Genomic DNA, 22780 nt, shown 5'->3' with positions numbered 1-22780 from the left:
ATCGCATAACATGCTAAAAAAAAAAAAAGGTGAGATAAAGCTGATAATGATCGTATAAATGTACTTACTTTAGCAATGTAAAATAAACTCAAATAAAAATAATTGTTTAAAGTCTCTCTCTCTCTCTCTCTCTCTCTCTCTCTCTCTCTCTCTCTATATATATATATATATTTATATATAGAATATTTTTTTGCATTGCTGCACAAAAATATTTTTAGTGCAATTTTAATTCGAATGCCAGAAATTTTATTTACTTATTTGTTTGTTTGTTTATCTATCTATCTAAAAACAAAGCCATTGCAAAATGCAATGCAATAGTAGCCATTGTATGAAGTAATGTGTAAAAGTTTGAGGCATTTTTTTTAAAATACTGTAAACAAAGAATGCTCTTAGGTGTATAATGTTTCTTTTCTTTCTGTTTTTTTAATAATTTGCTGAAATGCAACCTGAGTCAACAAAATCTAAATCAAATCAACAATTTAGTTTTTCATACCTTACACTTTCACAAAGTTGTCCCAATTCCCTCACTACTCCTAAACCCTAAGAGTCTACATAGTACAGGACCATTTTGTTGTCCTGGATTTTACCGTAATTTGGACACCATGTTTACTACTTTCTATTTCAAACGTCAAATATGACATCACTCATTTTCTATAGTAAATACCTAATAAATATGAACATTTTGCAAAGACCATCGAATCCACTCTGTTCGGATGAGGAAAACTTGGATGATTTATAAAAAAAATAATTTAAATATATTCATTCATCTTCTAAACCCGTTTTGTCCCTTTCGGGGTCATGATGTTCTCGTAGCCTATCCCGGCCACTCGTGGGTGAAGGCAGGGGACATCCTGGACAGATCGCCAGTCTTTCGCAGGTCCACACATATCGCACACCCACGCACTCTCACATTCACACCTATGGACAATTTATATATACCAATTAACCTATGGAGCATGTTTTTGGATGGTGGGAGGAACCCGACGTCCCCGGAGAAAACCCACTCATGCATGGGGAAAACATGCAAACTCCACACAGAAAGGTTCCCCATTGATGTTTTTGTTCATGTCCCCCAGACAGGACCTGAAACTTGGGGCCTTTTTGCTGTGAGGCAAGAAGGACCTCAGTTTCTTGCCTAACACCGTGCGTCACCGTGCAGCCAACTTAAAATTTAAATATACATTTGGTCAAATTAAAAATCATTCAAATGTCTAATGTCTTTAATCACCAATCTAATTCTCATCTTGGACACTTGTTTTTTGCAGAGACCTCTAGGGCACTGGATTTTGGAATTGTAGATTCAGACACCCGGACAAAATGGCAAATGCCCTATGTAGCGCAAATGTAGGGAGGGAATCTGGACAGAACCAGGGATTTTGTAGGATTGTAGTCAGATGTGTCCGATGCTGATGATCATCAATGTCCTATGGAGGTTGAAACCTGTTCATGTAGCTGAGTTCCTTCAAAAACTGTGAACAGGAGAAAGAATTGATGCTGTTTCTGAAGACAGAGAGTATGAGGTAATATTTGCACTGCAAAAATGAGAACAGAAGTCACAGATTTAAAAACGTTGTGGCTGTGGTACGACCCACGATCGTAAGATTGCAGGTTTGATTCTCGCCTTGCACGCCCATGTGTCAAAGTGCCCTGAACACCATCTTGCCTCTGGTGGATGGTTGGCGCCAGTGTTCGGCAGCGTATTTTGTGACCAATGACAGCAAAGCTGGGGTTTTACACTCCATCCATCCGTCTGTCCATCCACCCATCCATTCATCCATCTTCTAAATCCATTCAATCCCTTTTAGTGTCACATGGTTGCTGGAGCCTATCCCAAGTGGCCGTGGTGCAAAGGTAGGGCGGTCGACCTCCAACAGGACAGTTGCAGGTTTGGTTCCCGCCTTGCCCACCCAAAGTGTCCTCGGCGTCAGTGTTCGGCAGCAGATCCGCCATCAGTGTGTGACCGTGTGTGTGAATTTGACTGTGACAGTAAAGCCCTTTGGGTCTCAAAAGAAGGTAGAAATGTGCTGAAGAAGTACAGTATATGTCATTTACATTATACACCATTTACCATTTAACAGGCTCTGTAGAGTGGTGGGGGGGGGGGTGCACTCCGGATGGGTCACCAGTCTGTTGCATGGCAACCAAATTACCCACACATTCACACCTAGCAATCAATTAACCCATGAAGGATGGTTTTGGACTGTGAGAGTCAGAGTACCCAAAGAAGATTTCACTGTCAAACATTTAGAATGAAATCAAATTTAAAACAGAAACTTTTAACTTCAAAACATTTGCAGATTATTACTCTTCCATTTAGGAACTGTAACATCTGTTCTTATTTCGAATGTGCAAATAAAACTTCAGAGGTTTGATTTAGTTTGAGTTCTCTTTTGGTGATTCACTGCTTTTGCTGAGTGATGAAAATGAACGATTAACACTTTTTTATTTTTGGAAGCTTTCTTTGTCTACAGCATTTCTTGTAACACAAAGCCTTTGTCCAATACTCTAAATATACAGTAACAGCTGGGGTGGTAATCCATGACTGAAAGTAAGGACATTTTCTGGAGCTTTACTCAGATTTAGCCTCTAAGTTCACTTCATTTGTAATTAAGAATTAGTTGCTTAAATATTCAAAGTATTCAAACTGAACAAGAAACAAGAAATGTTTTCCAGCATACCCTGCTCTGGCATGTTCTAATTGGCTGGACACACCTGAAGCAGGTAATCAGCCATGAGTAGGGCAAGACTATCTGGAAATCATGCAGACACACCGGGCCTCGAGGCCTGGAATTGCCCACCCCTGCAGTAGACAGAGCTCTGAACCTTTTTTCTTCAATGATTTGTGATCTTCACTGGTGTCCATGGATTACATGAAATCTTTCCACCTTTATCCACCTTTGTCATAGTAGGGAGAACACGTCAATGTAAGGGGGGGGGGGGGGGGGTGTCATCTAAGATAGCACAAGGGTTAAAAACACAGAATCTGCCCACACCAAGTACAAATACCCACACCCAAGAACTAGTTCTGGAGTGATTCTAAAATTTAAAAAAAGTATGTCACACGAGGATGATTTAAAAAAATACTTTTTAGACATTTAGGTTCTCGGGCCCAAACACAACTTGTTCTGATTTTAATCTTTGTTAGTTTGAATCAAATGAATTCTGGGAAAACTTCAGCCCCACATCAGGCCCAAATGATCAGGGCCGTCCTAAATTGGTCTCTGGGATTCTGAACATTCTCTTTGTAATTGGCGAAGGGTCAAGTGTTGCTGAGTTCAAGAAAGGTTTGTTAGTAAGGCAGTCATTCATAGGACAGAGCCAGCTTTCTATGAAGGAATGTCTGACTGAATGGAGAAGAATTTCTACAATTTTAGAAAAAAATAATCTACGGTAATTTTGAAGCCCCAAGGACCTTATAATGTTGTAAGCACATCTTTGAGCATTTCCTAAACCATATAAACATGGCTCCTAAGCTGGTAAAATTTCACAGTTGAAGTTTGTAAACTAAAATCAAACGTAGCATTCTGGTGGGTAGAAATTAAAATGTGTCACAATTGAAACACGCTTTTCAAGATTTGTTGCAGAGTTTTTTTATGATGAGGAAACAGTGACACAAATGTTCCTTCTTTTTGAGCATAGATCATTAAATATAACAATACAACCCTGAGAATTTGTATCCTTGATTTTAACTGAAGCTCATCTCTTTCTATATGAACCCATTCTATATCGCTCTGGTTTAATTTTCAAGTAGACACCCGTTTTACCATGGAAAAAACTCAAATGGATGTACAGAATCTAGGATCTACTTTTTGTATGATAATGATGCCCAGAAGCAGCCGCTACAGCCTTGACAAAAAGTCAAGGAAAAAAACAACAACACACCACACAGTCAATAAAGACACATTCATTTTGAAGCACATTTTAATTTTGTAAACATATAACAAGGTTGGTGGCCAACAGGCCACCGTACATCACTTTGGTGATAGCTCACATAAGACACAGAGAGGTACACGACTTTTGCTTCTGCTGGAAATGTTTTCTAATTAAACAAAGAAGAAAAAAGAAAACTCCAGGCGAAATCAAAAGTCTATTTTCAGCAGTATTTTATGATAATCAGTTTTGTGAACTGATCCATGCAATATTGCAACTGGCAGACACACACTCAGCTCGCAAGCTTGGAAAAAAAAAAACAAATGCACACACGCACAGACGCTCAATTCAAACTGACATTTTCTGAATGTTAATAATATGTCTCCAGCTCCACCCAACCTGGAAGAAATGAAGAAAGAGGCAGAGAAAGAAAGGGAGAAAGTGTCAGAGAGCAAACTGACAGACGAGAGGCTTTCATAATATCCCTTTGTATCTCTCTATTTGCATTCATCTCTTTGTCTCTCTGCTTTTCCAAATGAATCTCCTTAGAATTCAGAGACTCTGATCAGCAGCGTGTGGCGCACAGATTAACAAAAATGATTAGCTGTCACCGTAGATTGTTTGTCTCCCCTATGTGTCACCCTTCATCAGCGGAGACTCTGCAGCAATAAGCAGATTCTGGGTCATTGTATGGTATCTATATCACAGACACAATCTGTGCCGCGTATCTCAGCAGGCGGGATCAGCCTGCTTTCATTTCCTCTGGAAACATTTGTTGCTGGTTCTGATGAGGGTCCATCAGGTATCGCTCTATTTCCTGCTTTGTAGTTTGATGCTTTTTCTCTTTAAAAAATATGTATGAACATGATATCAAAATAAATGAAAAAAACCTTTGATTCAATCTGTTTCCACTTCTGTTCTGAGACTTGGAGTTTATCAAACTTTAAAAATTAAAGTTATACATTATGATACAGTTATGTGTGAGGTTTAAATATTTCTTTTGATCTTTTGATTTATTGTCAAAATGTTCCCAGTGGTCTTTTAATTATGATTATACAATTTTCAGCAAAATCCAAAAACCTGGGTTGTTCTCTAGGACATAGTTTCTGCAGCACAGCAGTAGTTAGAGACTAGAAATTCTTCTATGTTGGCAACCCCACCCCCACATCCCATCATCCGTCTGTTTACATGCACTTCCACTAGCTTACATGGATCTATTTGTGGTGTAGATCTTGTGGTGTATTGTCACAAATATAATCTTTTCAAACAGCATTTTCAGTCTGCTCATGATTCACAACGATTTGAACAAAGAAATCCTCAGAAACTTATTTTGAGCTTATTTTTCTTTGTCCCCCACATCAGAAAAATGCTACGAGAACATGTTAAAAAAACAAAAAGGTCCATTTTGGATCTTTAGTCTTTGGGTGAACCACAAGCTACAGAAGCTGGAGAGCCGTCTGATCTTCCTGGATTTTTTTTTTGTTTGTTTGTGGTTAAACGCTGGATTGTTAACTTTCACAGTTCCTCTTTGAGAATAATGTCAAACCAACAAGGATGACAATCAAAGAGGAAGGTAAATTGCTCCAATTCCATTTTGTACATTATTAAAAGATTTCAATAAGACAGTTGCAAATGGCATTAAAAGCCTCTCCTTTGCAAGACAATGCTTTAGTCAATGCACCAAAATAAAAGCTTACATAATCAGCCATAATTGTAACCCATCTCTAAGAAATCCTGTTACATTATACTGATCCATTATTCATGTCGATGCAAATCAAAGAATTAGAAAACAAATGCAAGTCACAAACCTTTACATGATTAGCTTTTGAGGTTCTTTCCTGGATCAGTAACTGGCACAAAGCACAACTCACCAATTACAGTGCATTTAAGGGGATTTCGTCATTAATAGCGAGACATTTTAAGTTCCACCTGTTGTTTTTATTCTTTGTCAAGACAGATAGGAGCTTAAATCACAATAATTGTCCACTCTTTCTTCTCCTACAGTGGCATAAACATTGATATAAGGTGCAGCTGAGGGTCATTGGCATCCTAGTCTGTTTGTCAGAGTCTGACTTCTAAAGAGACGTCTACACAACCGTTTTCGGGCTCTAAGAACAAAATGTGCGTCCATTGAACTCCCATTGGAGTAGGTCCAACTAATCAGGGACCCTTTGAATTCACAGAAGTGCCAATCGTTTGAAAATCAGTTTTGAGAAGAAATTAATAGTTGCGGTTTTTGTCCAGCGGGAATTATACAACACCAAGTCTTTCATTTATTGGAATAGAGCTGCAAAAGAAAAACTCTGGAGCAAGATTCCCAAGATTTGCACCACTTTGACATTTCCCACCAAGCCTCTTCCAACTGGAGGTGGTGGACATGAGCTAGTAAACAGTAGAAGAAGAAGAAGCCCTCCCTGCTGGTCCAGTGTGAACACCATGGGCTAAACGCACCAAACATGGTTTCTTGAACGTGTGTCTCATCCCCGGTGTGTGCGTAGCTTGAGCTGAGATTACAGTTACCATGATGAACAATTATGGAGGGAATCCTTTAAATATGAGGAACAGAAGAAACCAATTTCTTTTTACTGCAAGAACACAACTAAAACTCAAATTCATAGAATTTTAACTCATGTGTGAAAAATATAACAAAATCTACTGCAGTTTAGAAGTTAGACAAGGGGGTCAATCTTGTCTTCTTGAACCAACATGTCAAAAGCTTCCTAAAGCAGGACATTTATCCCTCAGCTGTCCCTACGCTGACTTCATCCGTGTGCGATTGTGTGGAAAAGGATAGACTTGCTTCAGAAAATTATATTAAATTGGTAAATGTGGCTTGTGCTGTAAAACCTCCTTAGACAAGACAAGAAATGCACTATAAATGCAAATCCCTTCATACAGAGAAAATGATGGTATGTATCAAAGGATCTATCGGGTGTTTTTATTTTGAAGGAACTCTGAGTGTCTGAAAAAATCAGGAGACTTGTTATCTATCCGGATCCCAAAGTAATTTAAGATTTTTTCTGTTCAATCTAAAAGTTTTCAAACCATTGGCACCGTATTATTTATTAGTTTCCACACTTGCTGTAAAACATCAACAACAACAACAACACAAACTGCAGCCCATCAGGTTTTTGACCAATAACAGCTATGTTTACATGGCTTGTGTTTAGGTGGTGTATGATGTTCATTTAAGAACAAATGTGTAATTTCCATTGGAGATTATCCATGGTAACAGATGAACTGCCATGCATGTAAAGCCTTTTCACAGACAGTGGGATTTATCTTATGTGTGGCTGATTTTAAGAACCCTGGACTTTTCTGTTTTAAACCAAGCTCATAAAAACAAACTGAAAGTTGAAAAGAGCCAGCTACAAATAAAATATCCTCTTTCGTTGAGATTATTTGAATATCAGTAAAGAGTTTTACCAGTTAATTACAATGTCAGATGTTTTTTTTTTGTTCCCATTGGGAACGTGGAGGTGAAAATGTATTTTTAAGAGGGTTTTTATGAAGGTCGACATAGTGAATGTGCTGCTAAAGAAAAGGGTGGCAGTCACAGTAAAGTTGGATGGCTCTATAGTTTTCCTTCTATCTTATTAACAAGACAAATAAGCTCAAAGCCCTCGGTTTACGAGCTTACCTCCTGGGCTTCTCCGCAGAATGAATTTACGGACCTCATCATAAACGAAAATGAGAATGCTGTACGGGATTCCACAGAACCACCACATCAACCTGAGAGCGCCACAGCAAGAAGGGAAAAAAAAAGAAGAGGAGGGAGGGATAGAGTAAAGAGTTACAGGCACAAAGCAAATTGTTAAATTCATTGCGGTCATTTGTGAGCAGTATGAATAACAATGTGGTGTTTAAGGATACTGCAGACTTCATTTGGGCCTCAGAGCGACAGGCTAATGGTAGCCTATTAGCTCCTAAAGGGGTTATTTTCAGTTCAGTGGGCATGTGCACATGCAGTGCATACTTCAGGGGGTACATCCGCAAGGCCACGTCCATTCCAGGACAGTAGGAGAGGAAGGCAGCCAGAGCCGTCTCAACAAACAAACCGAAGATCAGGACCCGGTTCCTGTTGAGCAGAAATTCAGAGCGGAGAAGCTCAGAAGTGGATGAACGCTGACCTTAATGTGTGGCACTTATTACGGCCTTCAATCATGCCTTGATTGTCAATTAATTTTCCCTCAGTTCACATTCATTATCTCAGCTCACTTACTTCATGCCTTGTTGAAAGAGAGAGTTCCTCCTGGTCTTGCAGATGATAAGATCCGCCCACTGAACGATCACAATGCTGGTGAAAAAGGCTGTGTGGCAGGTGAACTCCACAATCTTCCTCTGCTCGTAGGTCTGCGGTGTACAGATAAATGTTGTATTTATCTAATGCTACGTTCACACCAGGCATTAAGATGCTTGACCATATGCTAAACCCACGTTTAGCATATGGTCTGTTAAGAGCAGTTCATACTGGACTGTCACTACCGGATATTATTGCATGAACTAACACTTGGAAAAGGCTTGGTGCAAAATGTCAAAGTGGAGAAAATCTCACAAATCTTGCTCCAGGTGTTTTTATTTCTCGGCTCTGTTTCGATATGTGAAAGTCTGTCATTCATGATCAATTTTCAAACAGTTGGCACTTCCGTGAGTCGTAAGGGATTCCATCCATTCATCACTACTAAATCTGAGACCCTGATTAGTCAAAGTTCAACCTCTTTAACTTTCTACTTGCGTTCAATGGACATACAATTTCTATGTAGAGTCCAAAAACGGTCATAGAAACTTGCGTGGCAACACATGACCCCAAGAGTTTTGGAGGCAAAAGCCTGAAATCCACATACACGTCTGTTTACACAGACCTGTCATTGGAAGTGGTCACTGGAACGCGTGTTTACCAAGGACGGTGTGAACGTAGCTTCAGACTCACATCCTAAATCAGCTTTTGCTGCTTGTTTTCGTCCCCGCCTCTTACCCACTGCTGGCCATAGCTGTCCTCCAGGTCGTTGGTCTCACGGTCGTCCCAGGGAATGCGGATGCCCACCAGGTGTGAAGGGAGGAAACCGTTTTCAGCCAGAATCACAAAGTAGGTGAAAAAACCAGCCACTGCCTGCATCATTCCTGGAGAAGGAACAAATTAAACCCAGTTGAGAGGGAAAGATAAAATGCTGTTCCTCTCAGTCATTTATTTTGGAAAGGCGTTTCATTTTATGAATTCTGGGTTAATCTTTAATAGCTAAGTGAGCAACAAATCTTAATAATATATAAAAGAGAATATTTCTACATAATTATTCTTCCTAAAGGCAAGTTCAAAGATAATCAGAAAGAAAAATCTAAAAAGCCACATTTCCATCACTGCTGCATGTGTTTTTTCCTCCATTAGCAATGAAAAGTTTTAGGACATTATTTAACACTGTAAAGCTGACTAACTGGTCTAAATCAGAATTTGGTTGATATACGTATATTTAGTGTGTAGCGTATGAATTAATCTATCTTTCTGGATAAATTATATAGCCTGAGTTTTTATTGCAACAACTCAAATTTTCTGGTAAAATTAATATCAAATAATATTTAATTAAAAAAAACTGGATTTGGACAAACTGATGAACATTGGCTCTTTGCTGATGCTGCATGCACAAAGCGTCCACGTAACATATAACTGCCCAATAGGACGTCCACCCAAACTACCCTCTGATTGTCTAATTCCCTTCTTTCCAACAGTCAGGCTGCACATCAGCAGCATGTCCTTATTACGTGAGCAGCACTTACAGGCCCCTTGGGGGGGGGGTTACAAAAATGAAAAATCTCTATGATACGCCTGCATCCCTCCCCACTCCCCCTACCTACCCGTATATTTGTTTACTACAACCTGTCACCTGCAGCATGCCCGTAGCAAATGTGCATGAACAGTTTAGGTCTACAGACTTACAGAGTGGTCTATGACCTTGATGTTTCCTGCAGGCCACCTGTGGACCCCATACAGGTTTGCCTGTTATTCAGCTGCTGACAGCCTGTATCCAGCAGTGAGGGCAGTTGAGACTAAGACATTAATCGGTTTTGTATTTACATTAAACCAATCAGAAAACATTTTTACACTTCCCCACTGCATATTTAAGTTGCACCAGGGTTTACTTGCAAGTGAACCAACATCTTTGTTTTTAGAAGAGTTAGAGGTCAGCTGACCTTTCACAACTCAAACTAAACTAACAACGTGAGAAAATAAACGTTACTTAAACTTTTCATTTGGAGACATTTCAAACGTAAATCAAAAGATTGCATCCCCTCTGTTTTATTATGGTGTTGAAGAAAAGAGGCTGGGCTTCAGGAAATAGCTAACTGACTTTTTTTTCCTAATAAGAGCACAATAGGAGAAAAATGATTAATGTCAGTTTTTGCTTATTCAGTCTGTCAGTCATTTTTTATTCTGATTTCATCCTGCTGAGTTAAAAGCTCATCACAGGTGCTTTATGATCTGGACTGGTAAACAATGGATTATGAATGTAATTTAGTTTCTCACAAACTCCTCATCAAAAGGGAAGTGATGAACGTCCCCAGCTTTTCTGAGCATGCTCAGTCTTAAAGGAACCCCTGTCATGTTTTGCCCTATTTAACTGTGTTTGAAACGGGGCCACACTTTGAATTTTTTTTTTTTTTTGCTATTCCCAAGACATATAAAGCCAGAGATAAAAAGAATGCATTTAAGCAGAGCTCCAACCACTGAAACATAACCAAGATTAAGAAGAGGTAATATGTGGACTCGCCACTGTCAAATTGCCTTAAATGTCACGACAATTAGAAGAGAAGTGCCTGCTCACCCCTGGATCTATTTTCCTGCTCTGTAAGTACCTAAACATTTACTGCAGCGGTGAAGAAGGCCAGAATTTCAGATAAATGTCAACATTCCGGGGGTTTTATGTTTGAGATGTTTATCACCACTGTAAACTGGCTGTAAGAGGCCTGTCACTGTGATTCAGCTTTAAGACATGTAGTACAGAGGGCCAATGAGGCGCAAGGGGCCAAACCTATCTGCCCGTATGCCATGCTGATGAGCCGTTCGTTGACCAGCTTGTCCGTTTTGGGGTTTCTGGGCTGCCGCTTCATGATGTCGCTCTCCGCCGTCTCATAAGCCAGAGAGATTGCTGGAACCTGGGGGCGAGAAGAAGAAGAAGAAGAAGCACTCTCCACAATAAATGCGCAGGAATTTATCTTTGTCGCATCACCACAAAGAAAAGGGGGCGGGAAAGACATATCACTACTAATTTATGAACTCGGTGGCAGAACTGGAGGAGTGAAGACAGAAAAAGGGCAGGGAGAAAGAAAGAAGACAGAAAGAGGGGGTGTGGAGAGGAGACGTATAGTGAATCTAGAGACATTCATAAAACAGGAGGGTAGAAAGGTCCCTGTAATAAAGATCTTATATTGGCTGGTTTTAGCAGTTAAGCAACAGAGCAATATGTCTGACTTAGGGAAGGAAAGCTTCAGGACTTAGGGGGGATTTGGGGTGGGGACTCGCTCTGCTTGAAACTGAGCACATCCGCTGTCGCCTGCAAATCCAGTTTGTTTTGGTGTTGCCTCCTTTGACCCTCAGCAGCCACAAAAAAACTGAGAAGAGGGTGAAGCTCAGGAGAGCAGCATGCCCACACTCTGATGAAAGTGCAGGTTTGTTCTGTCTCCAAATCTAACCCTTGAAGCCTCTTAAGTAAGCCACCAAAGACAAATGTGTTTTTTCACATGCCCATCCTTACTATAAATAGTCCTCAGCAACCTCAGCAGAGCCCTCCAGCCTGTAGCTAAGAGTTTCCAAAAGCTGTAAACAGGATGTTAACAGCGTCTCTGCGGCCAACCCGGGAAATCTCTCACTTTACCCTTCCTCCCAAATCATCCCAGCTTCCAGACGTTTTGATTTTTGGGGCCGACCCCTCAAAGCATTCAGCGGTTGGCTGTGCTGCCAGTTATTAAACCCACACAGACAAGCTACTTTGAAGGGTTGGGTTTTTATATGCAAATCAGGAGAACAAATTAGGTGCTTTTAAACTTCAATCATCTCATCTTAAAAGAGAAATCCAGCCAATAAAGAATGCAATATCCCTGTGATCCGCGGCAGTGGAGTAAATATTTTTCTGCATGAGAAAGTCTGTTCTGCTGCTAGGAAACCAAAGATTTTCATTATTCGCATCACCGAGGTGAAATAAGTTAGACTGCTTTACTCACAATAAGAGCAAGCTGTTCCGACTGCTTCTCGGGAGGCTCATACAGTACGAAACCATTATAATACCTAATTACTTGTAAAACTTTTGCCTTTGGCTCACGGCAGCATAGGAACCAGTTTGAAGGCAAACCGCTTGGTTGCTGAGAGCTGAAAAAAATTAAAGTAATGAACTCAAAAGTCCTTTCGAATGTTTCATTCTGTGATTCTTTTCTTTATAATGATGGATTACGCCCCTCAGGCGAGCCTTGTGCCAGCAACTCTTTTTGTGACTGCTGCAAACACAAAGGAGAGAATGGCATCTGGAAATGGCAGAGCTGTGAAATGTAAATCTGTGTGCGACTGCCACCCGGCCTTTGTTCTGCGTGAACAAATGGACGTCTGGGGTGAGCCGATGGTGAATTTCTCCCACTTACAGAAAGAACAAGTGAAATCAAACACTCACTCTTCATTTTTCTTTTTACCCCCAGGGCCTTAAATCTGACATCAGCATTAACACTCTTTCCCTTCATCTCACCTTTGCTTGCTTTTAGCTATTGCTAACAATTAGCACCTCGTTGTTGATGGTGGTTGTGTTAATTAACAAGTCAGCAAATGGGAGATAAACGTTAGGAATGGTCGTGTTTGAAAACTGAGACATTTCTAAAAAAAGGAAAGATTTCAAGTTAAAGAAGACCCGTCAGAGAGGTCCTGAGAGAACTCACCATGTCCGTGCCCAGGTCAATGCAGAGGATGGTGACGGTTCCCAGAGGAAGAGGAACGCTGGCGAGGATGAAGAAGAGAAAAGGGGAGATCTCTGGGATGTTGCTGGTTAACGTGTAGGCGATGGACTTCTTCAAGTTGTCAAAAATGAGACGACCTGCAACAATTGGAGCAGCAAAGAGGCAAATAATATGTTAATACTTTAATAATACTTATCTTTTTTGTAATCTTCCTTTGTTTTATGTATAAAAAGATTTATATTTCCATATCAGGTGGTTTGTCCAACCCATTTTCATTGAAATGGCTCTTTAGTCAAGTTAAAGATGGAAATCTTGACCCAATTTTACCAACTCAAATATTTATTTTTTAGTAAACTCTTTCCCATGAACAAATATTTTGCTAAAAATCTTAGAATTCTAGTTTTTTCCATTCTCACCAGCAGACATACAGTATATGACTGCACTGCAACTACAGGTGTCACAATTAATCGACGAATCAAAGAATCATATAGGAATCGTCAATAGGAATCAAATTGTGGTCATAAAAGTTAAATGATCTTTTCCACCCCTGACTGCAACATTAATAAAGATGATTTTCTTTGCATTTGCTGTAATTTAACCCATAATTTCTTTGGTGAACTCAAAACAAGAGTGTATGTATTTAGGATCATCAAATACTGGAGACACTGATTAAATGCAAAGTGAGTGGTCAATCACTGACCACGGACTTCCTTGTTTTTTTGAAGATATTTACATCCCTGTTAGTCACAGAATTTTGAAATAGCTACTGGCATGGAGCAGCTATCTGACCCAGCGGCGCAGTAAACCTCACAGCATTTCATTTGAAGCCAGTCATGGGGCTAAAGTGCTGTAAAGCAGGGCTGAAAATGTAACAAGGTTGAGTTGGAAGGTTCACTAACAGTTTTGTGCAAAGATGTCCAAAGACCTACTATGTTTGTGATGAAAGAACTTAAGTGACCTGTACCGCTCTGACGTCAACGCCATTAAACACATTTAGGATGAACTCACAGTGTGATTCTAATGAGTTCACATTCACACCCAAACCACCTGAACATCACAAAGTAGAGTTGAAAGTCCCACTCTGATCATCTTTTGATCTATTGTAAAAGTGTTCCCAGTGGTCTTTCAATTAGGATTTTGCCATTTTTAGCTAAAATCAAAAAATCTGTGTTGTATTCTACGACATTATTTCTGCAGAGCAGCTTGAGTTCATTAGAACTTCATTAGTAACTCCTGTCCCCACTTCCCATCACCCATCTGTTGACCCTTTCTCCCGCTAGCTTACAGCCCCTCACACCCTCAGCTTAACATTAGTGGTGCAACAAAAATGGCAAGCAATTTCGGAGCTATCCAGCCGTACAGATTTGACTCAGATGCCAGCTCAGACGAGGAAAACAAAGCCTGACATGGATCTAATTGACAGGTGGACACTTCAGAATGGAGCGGGGTAGGCACCCTGTGGCCCACCCAGCGTGTTTTCTACATAACAAATATGATCCTCTTAAAATGTCTGCTCCAGATTCACAATAATTTGAACAAAGAAAAAGTCAGAAATGCTATTCTAATCTTAATTTCTTTAACTATGTCCTCCATCATCAGAAAAATGCCACAAGAATGTATTAAAAAAAGAAAGAAACATCGTCTGTGGGTCCTTAGATCCACTCTGATGCCATTAAAGTCTTAAAATACAGATCTGGAGAAGTCTTCCTAATGACATCAGCCAATTTTCCAGTCCAGAGCTGAAACTTCATGTTTTCAGCTCAAAGTGGGTGAATGCAGAAAGGGCCTTTCTTTTCTTTTTAACTTAAGTATCAAGCTAGATTTCTATTTGCATCTTTATTCATATTTCATTTAATGTTTCCGTATGTTGTGTGCACGGGGGTCAGGAGGGTGGGGGACATTGTGTTTTAATTTTTTTTCCTTTTTTGTGTGAAAGTCTTTATTTTGCTTTTGATTTTTATTTCAAAAGTTTTTTTATTATGTAGAGCACTTTGTGTTACCAATGTAATAAAAAATAAACAAGATCTGATTGATTGATTTGATTTAATTGGCTTTTATTTATCATTTTATCTTAAATTTTACTGTTCAATTGTAAATGTTGTACATGTGCTTTTATATTGTGTTTATTTTTGTTTTATTCTGTAAAGGCCTTTGAAATACCCTTTCTATGAGTTGTGCTTTGCAAAAAAGCGTATTTTCTTTTGTGTCTTAAGACACAAGTGTGAATATTTCGTCGTCTTTTTTCTGTTTTGATGAGACCTTTGTCAATTTTTTGACCAACAAACAAAATCCTGGTCCTTAGCTATTTTAAAATAGAATTTATTACATTGTTTTTTCTCCAAAATAGTAAGAAAAAGTATAGGTACAGTGCTAAACCTACTCTAATATAAAAATGTTTTTATTGTTCTCACCAGTTATGAAAGAACGCTCTAGCAGACAGATTTGAGAGTAAAACCATTTTTGTGAAAAGCTGAGTTTGAGAGCATCAGGCAGCGTTTGGTGACCACACTCCTGAATGCTGCTTCATGTGTGACGCAGAGCAGCAGCACAGAACCAGGATTCACTTCAAACCTGTCACAGCAGCAGCAGCAGCAGCAGCAGCAGCAGCAGCAGCAGCAGCAGCAGCAGCAGCAGCAGCAGCAGCAGCAGCAGCAGCAGCAGCAGCAGCAGCAGCAGCAGCAGGACACAGCTTTGGTTGAACTGGACTTCTGCCTGGAGCCATGAGGCTGCACAGCTCAAAGGAGATTCACTTCCATCTAACCCTGATATTTCTATTTGCATTTGTTTATGTTGAACAAAATATATACATCTTTGCATCAAATAACATTTGTAACGAGAATGAATCACAGAATATAAGGGGATGCATTAAGATATATTTACATCTCAGAAAGCTGACTTTTATAATTGATACTTTATTGATCCCACAATGGGGAAATTCTTCTCCGCATTTGACCCATCCCCTGGGGGAGCTGCAGCCTAACCGCGCTTGGGAGGCAGTAGTGTTAAGGGTCTTGCCTAAGGGCCCTCACTGGGTGATGTTCATTGCTCGCCATTGTAATTGACCCAATATCATTGTTTATCCCCCTCCGGGAATCGAATCCTGGTTTCCTGCATGGTAGCCTCTCACTGAGCTACTGAGCAAAGGAATGAAGACAAACCTTTATCTATAAGGTAAACATGCTGTATGTACACACACCAGTGATCAACATGTACAGTGGAGGAAACAAGTATTTTATACTTTATGGATTCTGTAAGTTTGCCTACTTTAAAACAAATTGACAGTCTGTCATCTTAGGGTTGCATTAAGATCTGACACATTTGGTTCGCTTCAAGTTAACCGGAGTTTGTTTCCCCCGATAATCCAGAACAAATTTTCAGTCTGAATACACCCAAGCAGACTATGGTCCAGGACCAGTAATGTTTCCTTATCACTGCAGTTGCTAGTATCCTCTGAGTTAAAGTACACACACAAGTACTACTTGCCAGTAACCGCCTTGCAGCATGCCTCCGCCATGCCAAAGTAACAAGTAAAAAGTGTTGTTCCCAACGCTCAACACGGATAATCAACATATAAAGTTTTAATAAGTTAACTGTCCCAATAAGAATTGTAAATAGTAGCACATCGGTCTTTCTCTTGTTGTTTTGACCCCCCCCCCTCATAGTTCCTGGCCAATGACTGAAGAGATCTTTAGTCACGTGTTTTTTTGTTTTTTGTTTTTTTGTTTTTTAACTTGTCCTGTCCAACAGCTAAGCAAACAGATGAGAGATGAAAGCCTTTTGTGTTTGACATATTTTACTTTTAAAACAGGGGTTATGAATCTTCTGATACACCAGATGTATATTTAAATTAACCCCCTTTTGTAATTTCCGCTAAACTTTATTCATATTAATTATATTTGTAAATATTTTTTGTTGGACCGGACGGAAAAGAAAAGGAGGAAAGAAGAGAAATGGATGACAGATAAGGGGGGGGGGGAGATTATTGTAGTGGGGGGAAGATCATGAAGCGTCAGACAGCAACAAGTTGCTGGAGCTTTATGATCACAACTGACAAGTTAAGAGGTGTGAGAAATCTAAAATGGGCGGGGCCTGTCCACACACACACTCAAACGTTACAAACACACCTGTTGGCTCCAAAAGTATTCACATACAAACAAGTCTGCATGGACATACTACCACTGACATTCACACACGCCTACTTCTGCATTCAGACTAACACACGTGAAACATTTCATTCAGTCACGCAAACTGTTTGTGCAAAGGTGAGATAGCACCTGTGCTCCAGTGAGTGTTTATGTTCTTCTGGGGTGGATGATGGAATGTAAAAAGAGGGAGAGACCCCAGCCGCCCCCCCACCAAGGCCCCCACTACAGCAGCAGCTGGGACCCCCCAACACCCACACAGTTCAGCAGATAGAGAAAGACCGCCTGCCGGGAAACCACATCCGCCACCGGCAGAGCCAGCGGGACCGCCACAGTGGCCCCCAACGCCAGAGAGCAGGAGGGCGCAGGGGGTAGAGAGTGCAAGCTCCAGCCCGACCCGTAGAGCAGCCTCCCCACTGCGCCCAGGGGGCCCAACGAGGGCCCCGCCACAGGGGGGCACCCCAAGCCCCAGACAGGCGGCCCACCTCACCCAGGAGTCCTGAGCACCCCCCGCCCCAGCCCCATCCCCAGGCACGAGACAGGGCCCCCCAGGGAAGACCCGCCCCCACGCTCCAGGCAGCCCCCCCCAGGCCACTGTTAGTCCAGGAGAGCGCAAGGCAGGGGAGGACGCCTAAGAGGGTCCTCCAGGGTGTTATAAATATGGCCTGACCAGGCTCACCTGCAGTTCACCCTTCTTTACAAATGTCTTCTAAATCCTTAAGATTTGGTGGCTGTTGAGGTCCAGAGACTGGCTGGACCATTCTTTGACCTTGATCTGCTGTTTCTTCAACCATTCTTTTGGGTCATTATCCTGTTTTGAATTCTTCTGCCCACAGCACCTTCTCCAAATCTTTCTCTAAACCATGAAGGTTTTCATTGGTAAACTTCTGGCGGGTCTGCATATGTGTCTTTTTAAGCAGGGGGACTGTGCGAGCTCTGCAAGATGTTAAACCATCGCGGTGTAAAGTCTTACCACTGGTCTTCTTGGTAACTGTTGCTCTAATTGCTCTGAGATCATCAACTAACTCCTGTCGTGCTGTTTTAGGCTCATTTCCCACTGTTCTTGTGATCAGTGGAAATCCCACCAGGTGAGATCTGGTTTGGAGCCTCAGACCTATATGTGGGTTGCTGGTCATGTTGTCATTTTTGTATTTTGGCACCATCAGTGGTCCCCTTAACCTCCAGCTTCTTGCTGAGGGTTTTGTAGTCCATTCCAGTCTTGTGTAGGTCTACAATCTTCTCCTTTAAATCCTCTGAAAGCTCTTTAGTCTTTCCATGTTGGAGAGTTTGGAGTCTGACTGATGAACTGATTCTTTTGTCAGGTGTCTTTTCTACAGGTGATTAGTCCAAACAGGTAACCCCTTTACAGGTGACAGGTTAGTTAGGAGAGTCTCACTGGTCTGTGTTAACCAGAACTCTGAATGATCACTAGGGGTTTGCACACTCCCTCAATGAAATACAAATAAATGGATATATTCTTAAAAGGGGTTTTCTTGATTTTCTTTGTAATTGTCTCTCACTTTTTAAATGAAGCCACAATTCATTTAAAAAGGACAATCCAGGACAATTTCACAGGCATTACTCAAACCCATTCTCTTCTCTGTTGTTTGTTAACTTTGAAGTTAAATTTAATAAACACTTTCTTTAATTAAGCTAAATAGAAATCTTAAGTCTGATTGAAAATATAATTTTAAAAGGGGAACTTTAGTTTTTGTTTTAATCCAAATGAACTTTTCTCTTTCTTTCATCTGTTTCTTTCTCTCATTCCTTTGCTTCTGTTACCCCCTCCCTCCCAACACTCACCCTCTTCCACTCCGGTGACAATTGAGGCAAAGTTGTCATCCAGTAGGATCATGTCAGCTGCCTGCTTGGATACATCTGAACCGGTGATCCCCATGGCAACGCCGATGTCGGCTTTCTTCAAAGCTGGAGAGTCGTTCACTCCGTCACCTGTCACAGCCACGATGGCCCCCTGTGCCCGCAAGGACAAGGGAACAAAAAGTGTCAGGAGGAGAAAGATAAGTACTGTGATTTAAGATTTTCTTTTTTTGAATGTCCTTTTACTTCCTGCTCTGCGCAGCCCGTCTGCACTAATGTCTTTTCAAAGCAGCTCCGGGGAGATGAAATGAAAAATGGAATTAAGCAACAATCATTCAGTTGTGTGAAGCAAGAGAGTGATTCAGGGGGAACTGTAGCACAAACCTGGAACGTGGGTACAACTGCAAGTGCTTACGCACTCTCATTTAGATACGACTGTGCACAGTCAATGACTGAAGTTGCAGAAATACGCTTGTCTATAGCAGCACAGTCACAGATTCACCCGTACAGCAGGAACTCACACAGAAACGAACAAAAAAACAAGTATTTATCTAATAAACCACCTGCACCAACAAAAAGCTCAAGCACCCTCCGGCAGACCCACACAGAGAGCTGCATTCAGCTGGAAAAAGGCAGCGCGGGGGGGCACGCTCCCACTCTCACACAGCCATCTCAGCTCCAACCTCCTTCAGCCATCAGTTAAAAACAGACACTCCTTCAGACAAAGGCAAGCAGCATTCCTGAACACTCGCACTGCAACCGGCTGAATGCCCCCCCCCCCATCTTTACCTGTCTCTGACAGCCCTCCACGATGATGAGCTTCTGCTGGGGAGATGTGCGAGCAAAAACGATCTCAGTGTGGTTCCTCAGCAGGTCATCCAAGTATTCGGGACTCATGTCCTTCAAGTCGTAGCCGTGCACCACACAAGCCTTTGCATCCCTGTGAAGGATCCGCATTTGCACAAAAAAGTGAGGGGCCATTAGCACCAAGGACAACTCCAGAAGGAAGCAACATTTCACCTTCCGTCCCAGCCAGCCCACATTTTCAACCATACGCGGCCCACTTGCTGGCTGGGGTCTAACCTGTACAGACAAACTCTGACAGATATGCACCTCTTCTCAGTTTAAGTCTATAATTAATGGACTTTAATGAGATCTTTGAGCAGAAGTTGCAAACATATAATGGTTGTGACAAATTATCTCAGCATAAAGTTTGATTTGTTGCTCTAGAGTCCAGAAGGTTAAATCTATCTCAAACAAATAGTTTCTTCAGCTCTTCATAACATGTGAGCTACCTGAACGGAGGTTATAAAAACACCAAAATCCAATAATGCCGATCTAAAGGTTGTCAATAATGCAGTGATCTAAACAGTCAATATAAACCAGAAGACGCTCTGTGCTGAGAGAGCGCTGATAAATTTAAAGCAGGCCAAGTTGTAAAAATCAAGTTCTGACCTCTAGGTTTCTCTCTTGTTGCTTTGAAGGATAATACAAAAATAAATAGCATCACAAAATTGGTCATAAAATGCTGTGCATTAATAAGCCACAGATTACCATAGATATGTGACCCTTCCTTCCACAGTGGCAGAGACTTCAGACTCAATTTGTCTCCTTTTCACCATGCTGCCCTCTTATCAGTTTCAAAAGAGACTAAAACTCCAACACGGCCACTCTGCTCCGTTTCTCTTTAACAAGGAATCCAAATGCAGAAATCTGGGTTTCCTACCTGGAGGTCTCAAATCTGGACGGAATCCTGCACCACTCGGACTGATAAAGCCACTTGGATGAGCGGTGAAACGTTTCAAGGAAGATTTTAGGTCCATTTGCTACGACTTAACTTCAAGATACATGTATCTTATAGTCATCATGTGGTGCACATAAAAAAAAAAAGTACGAGATACTTTAAAGCAGGGGTGTCAAACTTATTTTCACTGAGGGCCACATCAGCATAGCGGCTGTCCTCAAAGGGGCCAGATATAACTGAAATATGTAACTAAATGTAATGAAAAATAAATGTAACTACTCTTGAATGTTAAATAACACATTATTTATTTATTATAACTTTTTAATGTGAGATTTACAGTTGCATAGAAAAGATATGTTTGCGTGTTACTTTAACATAAATCCTTTTACATCTGATTCTGTCAGGTTAGGTTATATTGACAGTGTTTAAGTCCTAATGTATAGTAGCCCAATCCGATATTTCAAGTCCAATTCCCCCTAGACATGAATAAATACACACCAATTATTTTTTTTTTTTTTTAAGAAATTAAAAATTTTTCTCTCTTGCGGGCCTCATAAAATGACATGGAGGGCCACATTTGGCCCGCGGGCCTTGAGTTTGACACATGTGCTTTAATGCCTCGTTTCCACTGAGCAGTTCAGTCCGCTTCAGACAGGTCGGATATTTATAGCAATTCCATTATCAATTTTCAATTGGATCAATATTATTCAATAGTTTTGGGAATTTTTTCAATCACTGCTGATTTTAATGGAAAACCCCTATAAGTACAAAATGGACATTTTTCAAAATTGGCCAAGTAATGTCTTTAAAAATTGGATATAAATGTGCCTCATGTTTCCTTCAAATCTTTAAACATTATACAGAACAAACGTGCATCGGCTTCTTTCTGAATATAGATGATTGATTTTTTTTCCTCTCAACTTCTAAATAAGCATATTTCCCAACATCATCAGGATTCAAATCACGGCCCACATTCTTATCTACTCGCACAATCTGACAGTGAGATAGGCTGAAATGCTCCAGCTCCTGCACACTCACACAAACACACACCTGGGGTTTACTTGGCTCAGAGGGATGATCAGTCTCTCTGCAATGTCCTCAACCGTCTCGTTGCCTTCAGAGATGATGCCCACACCTTTAGCAATGGCCTTGGCTGTGATTGGGTGGTCCCCGGTTACCATAATCACCTGACCACAGACAGAAGGTCCCATATATCACAAAGCTTCATCACATTAACGGCCCATTTATCATCATCTGGATCTCATGCGCCGCAGCGTGCCGGTGCTAAAGCTGGATGTGTGAGTCCTGAGACGGTGTTTTGTGGTTACTCTGGAAAACAGTTGTAATAGTTTGATGAATAAATCTTAAATATGATACAGAGAAAACGTGGGCAGATATGTTTCCCTCAGGCAGAACATCGAGGTTGTTAGAAAATCGGTCCGATTTTTACGGGCTCATTAGTCTGCATCTAAGGTTTAGGTTGTACCCTATAGAGGGTAATTATCACATCAGATGATAACCATTAAACATTTTACAACTAAAGCAAAGAGGGAACTTGATCAAATAAGGAAATACTTTACTTTTCTTTTTTTTTAATTGATTAAATTTAATTTTAGGAATTTTATGTTTTTTTTATTTATTTTTTTCAATTACAAAAGGGGTTTATTCAGTCATGCCTTTGGTTTGTCTGAAGATTAATAACCCCTCTTGTTAAAGTAAAACATGTCCAACACAAGAGGCCCTCAGCTCTCATCTGTCTGCCCAGCTGTTGGACAGGACAAGTTTAAAAAAAAAAAAAAAAAAAAAAATTTTTTAGGAATTTTAAAAAGCTGTTGGGTAGGTTACTTATGAGATTGGGATTATGCCAAAAACAAAATTTCATTCTGATTTTTTGTAATAAATGCCTTATTTCACTGGTAAACAAATGAAAAAATGGATAAAGTTGACTTTCATGATGGTTCCAATTTCAGTTTGGTTAAGTTTATTGCATCTTGATAATTAATTTAGTTTTTTGATGCTCAGCTGGAGAAATTTAGAAACAACTCTGTGCATCACCTTGTAGAGGAATGCTTTAGCACGAGTTTCTCTTCTGGACGCTGAGACAAATGTGCATCAAAGAACTGAATCTTAAAAGATTGTGGATCACATAGGCATGCTTTTCACTCTACAAAGATTCAAAAGTAGTAACTGAATAGTTTTCAAAAGTCAATCAAAGAGATGAGTGTTCTTTAAAGCTGAAGATGCTCATTTGAATTTGTCCCCTAAAATGATGCTCAGG

General features: G+C 40.5%; 1 protein-coding gene across 1 annotated transcript in view; it reads right to left on the bottom strand.

Annotated features, from left to right (window-relative positions):
* Positions 1–3907: 3907 nt before the first annotated feature.
* The window catches only part of atp1a2a (ATPase Na+/K+ transporting subunit alpha 2a), a 56666-nt gene continuing 37793 nt past the window's right edge, over positions 3908–22780 (bottom strand). Inside the window, exons 15-24 of the mRNA XM_004078573.5 lie at positions 21553–21689; positions 19548–19698; positions 18744–18912; positions 12781–12935; positions 10893–11016; positions 8846–8991; positions 8093–8223; positions 7847–7948; positions 7511–7602; positions 3908–4269 (exon numbers count right to left, since the gene is read on the bottom strand). Of these exons, the coding sequence (XP_004078621.1) occupies positions 4241–4269; positions 7511–7602; positions 7847–7948; positions 8093–8223; positions 8846–8991; positions 10893–11016; positions 12781–12935; positions 18744–18912; positions 19548–19698; positions 21553–21689 (1236 nt within the window). The 3' untranslated portion in view covers positions 3908–4240. The remainder of the gene's footprint in view (positions 4270–7510; positions 7603–7846; positions 7949–8092; positions 8224–8845; positions 8992–10892; positions 11017–12780; positions 12936–18743; positions 18913–19547; positions 19699–21552; positions 21690–22780) is intronic.

Source organism: Oryzias latipes, chromosome 17 (genome assembly GCF_053564925.1).
Source record: "Oryzias latipes strain Hd-rR chromosome 17, Olatipes_Hd-rR_3.1".
In the NCBI taxonomy this organism is placed as follows: domain Eukaryota; kingdom Metazoa; phylum Chordata; class Actinopteri; order Beloniformes; family Adrianichthyidae; genus Oryzias; species Oryzias latipes.
This window is presented reverse-complemented; position numbering and strand designations above follow the sequence as displayed.